This window comes from Chelonoidis abingdonii, chromosome 23 (assembly GCF_003597395.2).
Source record: "Chelonoidis abingdonii isolate Lonesome George chromosome 23, CheloAbing_2.0, whole genome shotgun sequence".
Classification (NCBI taxonomy): domain Eukaryota; kingdom Metazoa; phylum Chordata; order Testudines; family Testudinidae; genus Chelonoidis; species Chelonoidis abingdonii.
Genome location: NC_133791.1, coordinates 18,995,574 through 19,001,618, shown reverse-complemented (window position 1 = coordinate 19,001,618; position 6,045 = coordinate 18,995,574). Strand labels below are relative to the sequence as shown.

The 6,045-nt window shown below is 61.3% G+C and overlaps 1 protein-coding gene across 1 annotated transcript; it reads left to right on the top strand.

Annotated features, from left to right (window-relative positions):
- Window positions 1-218: 218 nt before the first annotated feature.
- On the top strand, window positions 219-5,179 carry C1QA (complement C1q A chain). The gene is made up of 4 exons (XM_032787547.2): window positions 219-298; window positions 1,504-1,555; window positions 2,171-2,337; window positions 3,271-5,179. The coding sequence occupies exons 3-4, from the start codon at window positions 2,178-2,180 to the stop codon at window positions 3,837-3,839; spliced, it is 729 nt and encodes a 242-aa protein (XP_032643438.2). The 5' UTR covers window positions 219-298; window positions 1,504-1,555; window positions 2,171-2,177; the 3' UTR covers window positions 3,840-5,179.
- The last annotated feature ends 866 nt before the right edge of the window (window positions 5,180-6,045 follow it).

Sequence of the window (6,045 nt, the reverse complement as noted above, 5' to 3'; positions counted from 1 at the left end):
GCAGGCCCTGGCCTGCCCAGCTCTGCTGTGGTTTTGAGTCTAAAAGTGTTAGCACTTTTGCTGACCAGGATGTTCTTATTGTTCCGGGAGACCCAGCACGGGGCAGGGGGTAAAAACCAAAAGGGGAAATGGGTTGGGAAGTGAAACTCAGCAGCTTCTTCCAACCCCTACCGGACAGAGCCACCCGCAATCCCACCCCCCATCCCCCTGCACCCTCTGCCTCATTCTCTGTCTCAGGGAAGGTCAGAGAGCAAACAAAGCTGCCTGTTCACAGAGCCTCGGCCAGCCTCCGGGAGAGGTAAGTGACTTTTCTCTGCACTGCCCGGGCGAGCTTCTCCCATGCAGGCTGCACTCTGGTTCCCCAGCAGCAGGTCTCTGCGTTCGGGATCCCGCAGCCTTTCTTCCTCAGCCCCTTCCCACCACGTTGGGACTAGCTCTCTGTCCCTCTCGCTCTTCACCTGTCCTGGGCCGAGGAGCTCCCCAGCTTCATGGCTGTGGTGGGCAGGGAAAGGGGTAGCCCCTCAGGCCCTGCTCTCCATCTGAGAAGGCAAGTGCGCAGGGGGGCCCAGCCAAGCTGTACAGGGGGATGTCCGCATCCCATCCCCTCACCCAGCCATGCAGCCAATCTGCGGTGGAAATGACAGCCGCATCTCTGCCCACAATTGCTCTTGCCTTTCTGCTGCCTGGCATCTCTGAGCCCTGCCCAGCTGCAGTCAGCTCTCATCGGGTCATTCCCTGCCCAAGGGGCTAGCCTCTCTGGGCCTGTCTTCCCTGCCATTCACAGCACTTCCTGGCTTGGGGTCACCTGTGAGCAGACTCTTCTCCCAGCCTTGCAGATGGGGGGCCCCTGCAGTGCAGGTCAGGGTCTCAGCCCCCAGCTAGGGGCTGGGAGCAGAGTTTGGGCTCTGTGTTGTGTATCTGCATCAGACCTAGCCCACTCCTGGCTCTGCTCATACCCTCATGCTGACCATTGCTGGGATGTAACCAGTTCTGAACCTGGGTCTGACCCAGGTTTGATTCTTGCTGGATGGGTCATCTCTGCCCCGGGTGGAAGACTGGTGAACGGTGACATTGTGAGCGACACATGAACAGTGGAGAGAGGAAAGTTTAAAACACTGGATGGGAGCCTGGCCCCATGGCAATCTGTGGGGGTTTGGTCACTGACACCAAAAAGGCCAGAATGTCACCCTGTCTATTAAACCCCAATGCACCCATTGGAGAAAGGACATCTTTGTTAAAGGGTCATTCCTGCCCCCTCCAGTTAGGTTATGCGCACTCTCAGCATGCACTCAGAGCCCCCCCCAAAACCACAATACCAGGGGCAGCAGACTTCACAGGCCTCATGACCCCCACCCCAATTGGTTATCTTCCCCCCCTCCCATGCTTCTAGAACTGCCCCTCGAATCACTGGCCCCTTGGCAGGATAGAAGGGGACTGAGTTGTTTTTTGACACTTGGCTCACGTTCTGCTGCTCTGTGCATAGCTGTGATGGTCTCTTTCCAGGTCGCTGTCTGCTGGTATCCAGCCCCCACCCTGTGCAAGGCAGCCCCCGGAGGTAAGGCCAGCCCGCTGTTTGCTGCTTTCTCCGTTTGCTCCCCGTGTCCTTCCCTGGCAGCTCCAACTCCCCCCCACACACACACACATACACAGACATAGCAACACCCAGGACCAGGGTTAGCGAAGGAGAATGGCCATCTCCGCAATGTTTTTGGAGACAAATTCAAAACTGAAATATCAGGGACATTTCCAACCGGGCAATGAAAACAGTGACAACAGGGTCCACAGGCTGGAGGGGTTTGTGCAGCTAGTATTTCACCCAGCTCTAGTGTACAGTGTGTGTGTGTGTGTGTGTGAGAGAGAGAGAGAGAGAGAGAGAGAGAGGACACTCTCACCCAATCAGTGTGTGTGTGTTTGTGTTTGTATGTGTGACTGAAGGGGCACTCCCACTCAATTAGAGAGAGAAAGAGAGAGAGTGTGAGTGTGTGTGAATGTGAGGCTGAGGTGCACGCTCCCCGTCCGCGGCAGTGTGTAGTTGGGTTGGTCTCTGTAGGGAAGTGCCTGTTGTTGCTAGCTGAAAATGTGCCCTTTGTGGGGGGTGACTTCCTCAGTGGGGAGCAATTGTGGGAATGTCCCAGGCACTGTTCAAGCTGTGGGGACTGTGTGCTTGCAGAGGCAGAATGGCTGGCAGATTCTGGCTGGCAGCCAGCACCCTGGCCATGATCCTGGGCATGGCAGTAACTCAGGACGTGTGTCAAGCACCGCCCGGCAAAGACGGTTACCCTGGAGTACCAGGCCTCAACGGGAGGCCAGGGCAGAAAGGCGACACAGGCGAGCCAGGTAAGGGGGGAGAGGGAAGCTGTAGCTCCCAGGGCTGAGAACACAGGGAGGGCTGGATGGTGCTGGGTGTCATCTCTAGGGCACCAGTTCCAACCCAGCACTGGCTGGCTCAGCAGAGGGGAGGGAGCCAGGCTCTGGCCCAGGCTGGCTCAGCAGAGGGGAGGGAGCCAGGCTCTGGCCCAGGCTGGCTCGGTGGAGGGGAGGGAGCTGGGGGCTCTGACCCAGGCTGGCTCGGTGGAGGGGAGGGAGCTGGGGGCTCTGACCCAAGCTGGCTCGGTGGAGGGGAGGGAGCTGGGGGCTCTGACCCAGGCTGGCTCGGTGGAGGGGAGGGAGCTGGGGGCTCTGACCCAGGCTGGCTCGGTGGAGGGGAGGGAGCTGGGGGCTCTGACCCAGGCTGGCTCGGTGGAGGGGAGGGAGCTGGGGGCTCTGACCCAGGCTGGATCGGTGCAGGGGATGGAGTCGGAAGCTGGCCCAGGCTGGCTTGGCAGTGAGGGTGGAGCTGGGGGCTCTGGCCCAGGCCGGCTTGGCAGAGGTGAGAGAGCCAGGCTCTGACCCAGGCTGGCTCGGCAGTGAGGATGGAGCTGGGGGCTCTGGCCCAAGCCGGCTTGGCAGGGGTGAGGGAGCCAGGCTCTGGTCCAGGCTGGCTCGGTGGAGGGGAGGGAGCTGGGGGGTCTGACCCAGGCTGGCTCGGTGGAGGGGATGGAGTCAGAAGCTGGCCCAGGCTGCCTCGGCAGTGAGGATGGAGCTGGGGGCTCTGGCCCAAGCCGGCTTGGCAGAGGTGAGGGAGCCAGGCTCTGGCCCAGGTTGGCTCGCTGCAAGGGATGGAGACAGGCTTTGGCTGGAAGGTGGCTGCTCGTGGGGGGGATGTGGCCGGTGTCAGCCCACAATACTTGGGCAAGGTTCCGTCAGCCGCAGCCTGCTCCTCTCTTCCAGGGTTACCGGGAAGAAAGTCGGGAATCCGGGGACCCAAAGGTGATGAAGGGGAACCTGGACCTCCTGGCATGCCTGGGAACCAGGGCTACAGGGGGCCAAATGGTTCCCCCGGGCTCCTAGGGCCGCCGGGGAGGAGGGGAGACAAAGGCATGTCTGGCAATATCAAGGATCAGCCCCGGCCCGCCTTCTCGGCCTCCAGGAAGAACCCCCGCACCAGAGGGAACGTCGTGGTCTTTGACAATGTCATCACCGACCAGGACAGAACCTACAACGCCGAGACGGGCCAGTTCACCTGCCGCGTGCCCGGCGTCTACTACTTTGCCTTCCAGGTGATCTCCAGCGGGAACCTCTGCCTCAGCCTCATCCGCAATGAGAGAAAGGAGTTGGGCGTCTGCGACAGCAACAGCCGTGGCATCCTGCAGGTGAACTCAGGGAGTGGCGTGCTCCAGCTGGCCAAGAACGACCAGGTCTGGCTCGAGAGCGACCCCCGCCAAGGCAACCGGGTGTACGACGGCACCGAGGCCGACAGCGTCTTCAGCGGCTTCCTGCTTTTCCCTGAGAACCAGTGACGCTCCTCAGCCAGCGCTACAGCAAGGCAGCCCCTGCCTCTCCGAGCCCCCGCCGCTTCGCCCGCTGGCCTGCGAGAGCCCTGACATGGTGCGCGTGTGTCCTGGGGGGCCGCAGGCCAGCCAGTGTGTGCAGACCCAGCCTTTCCCCATCCAGTCACTCAGGAGAGCGCTGCGCCTGTGCCCGCCCACCTCCATGTCACTGAGACTGGGTGCCCTGTGTGCCAGACAGGGGTGGGAGCCGGCTGCTGAGCTCCCCAGGGCCTGCATACAAATAATTTGTGTCCAGTTCCACGAGTGTAGGGGATATAGCCCCTGGCCAGGCGTCATGGCCCAGACCCTGCTCCTGCAGAGCTCCCCTTGGCTTTGATGGCACCAGGATCAGGCCCTAAGTGCTTGCCCCGGGCAGCCTGTGCCATCGCAGGCTGGTTCTGGGCCTTGTGGGACGAGCACACCCCCAGCATGCCAAACAGACCGGGAATCCCTACCTGTCCCCGGGCTGGCGGGGGCCTGGTCCCACTGGCATCTGGACTTCCCAGGTCACTCGCAGCAGGGGCCTCCCTCCCAGCACCCAAGTGTGGGGCACCTCAGACAAGGCGGGGCTCCGTCCTCTGGCCCCACTGCCATGACACCATAGCCCACAGCCCAGGCCTTAGACAAGGTCTGTCTGCAAAACGCCAAAGCCTGCGACAGTGACCCTGTCCTGCTGGGCACCCCTCTTCCCTGGGCCTGCGTCCCTGTAATGTGCCTCTTGCTAGTGTGTGGCCTTGAGAGAGCTGCGCTGGGGACCAGGACGTGGCATGTGGCGCAGAGGGGGCAGTGTCCGGGGGGAGGTGGTAGATAGGCTGTGTTGGCTCAGCTGCTGGCTGCTCTGTAACCCCAGCTAACGCCCTGGGAAGTGCCATCTCGCCTTCCAGGCAAGTCCATTCCATCATCAACAGCCGGGAGGCTGCCTAAAGAACCACCGCTCCCACTCCAGGCAGGGTCCCCCACCTTCCTGGCCAGGCGCTGCCATTCGGCACGGATTGTGTCCCCCAGGCCGAGGAGAGCGGTTGCACTCTGTGCTCTGTCCAAGCAGCTCAGTCACAGACAGCGCTCCGGTCCCAGGGGCTCAGATCTTCCTGCCATGCTGGTTCTCACCCCCCTGCTGAAGGAGATCAGTTGTCACCGATGTCATTCCCCCGCTCTGGTCCCTTTATTCCCTGGTAGGAAATCGCTGTCGGTTGTGGCTCACTCTGTACTAACCATTGCAAATCCGGAGCTGGCTGCAGGCCACCCCTGGCTTTCACCCCCTTCCCATCAGCACAGACGAATAAACCCTTTCTTTCCCTCACTCAGTCCCATCCAGTGCCTTGGTATTCTTTCTCGTTCACATCTTCCTGCAAACAGTCAGTGTCCGGGCCCCCTCGGAGCCAGGAACAGCACAGGCCCAGAGCACAATGGGCAGGCGTCTCCCGGGAAAGACCCCCGCAGGATTTGAACTCACCAGCCTTTGCAGAGGCTGCCTTTGGCTCCAGTTCCCCCATCCCAGTGCTGTCCAGCGAGTTCGGGCTCCAAGCCATGTGGAGGCTAAGGGAGCCAACATGGCCGGAGTGTTTCTGATCTGTCAGTACTGAAAGCGATGCTGGGTGGGCTGCTTTCCACCCGACACCCGGGGAAAGGGACTAGCCTGGCTGACCCAAATACACTGCAGCTACATAGCAGGTGCAGCACGGCCAGCAGCCACTTGTCTCAGTCTGTCCTGAGCAGGAGGGACCCCCCAGGGCCAGTGGGCATCCAGATCCTGTGGTCCACTTGGCCCTTGGCGTCTGGGCGTGACAGGGAGCAATGGGGCTAAGAGAAGAGTCTCTGAGAAGGTGACACTTTTTTCTTCCTAAATTGGAATGAAGCCAGCAGCCCATTGGTTTGCCCAGCACCCAGGGCCCTGATCCCAGTGCATGTGGGCAATGGGCTCACCCGACTCGGGCCAGGCTGCAGGCTCAGTTCCAGGACTCCTGCATGGTGGGCTGTCCTGTGGCGTGCCCAGGCACTGGATTGCTGGTGAGAAGGATGGCTCTGCCATCACGGGAAAAGGGGGAGGAGAGCCAGGTGTGATGCTGCAGGAGCATGGGTGCTGCCATCTGCTATGGCCCCAGGGCATTACCCTCTTCCCCACACACAGCAAGCAAAGCAGGCAGGGGCAGAGGGCATGTGCCCCTCACAGAGGGCA

Bases quoted from the DNA above. Each gene is read 5' to 3' on its own strand.
- C1QA (XM_032787547.2), top strand. From the start codon at position 2,178: ATGGCTGGCAGATTCTGGCTGGCAGCCAGCACCCTGGCCATGATCCTG. The intron at 2,338-3,270 runs GTAAGGGGGGAG...CCTCTCTTCCAG, and splicing joins AGGCGACACAGGCGAGCCAG to GGTTACCGGGAAGAAAGTCG.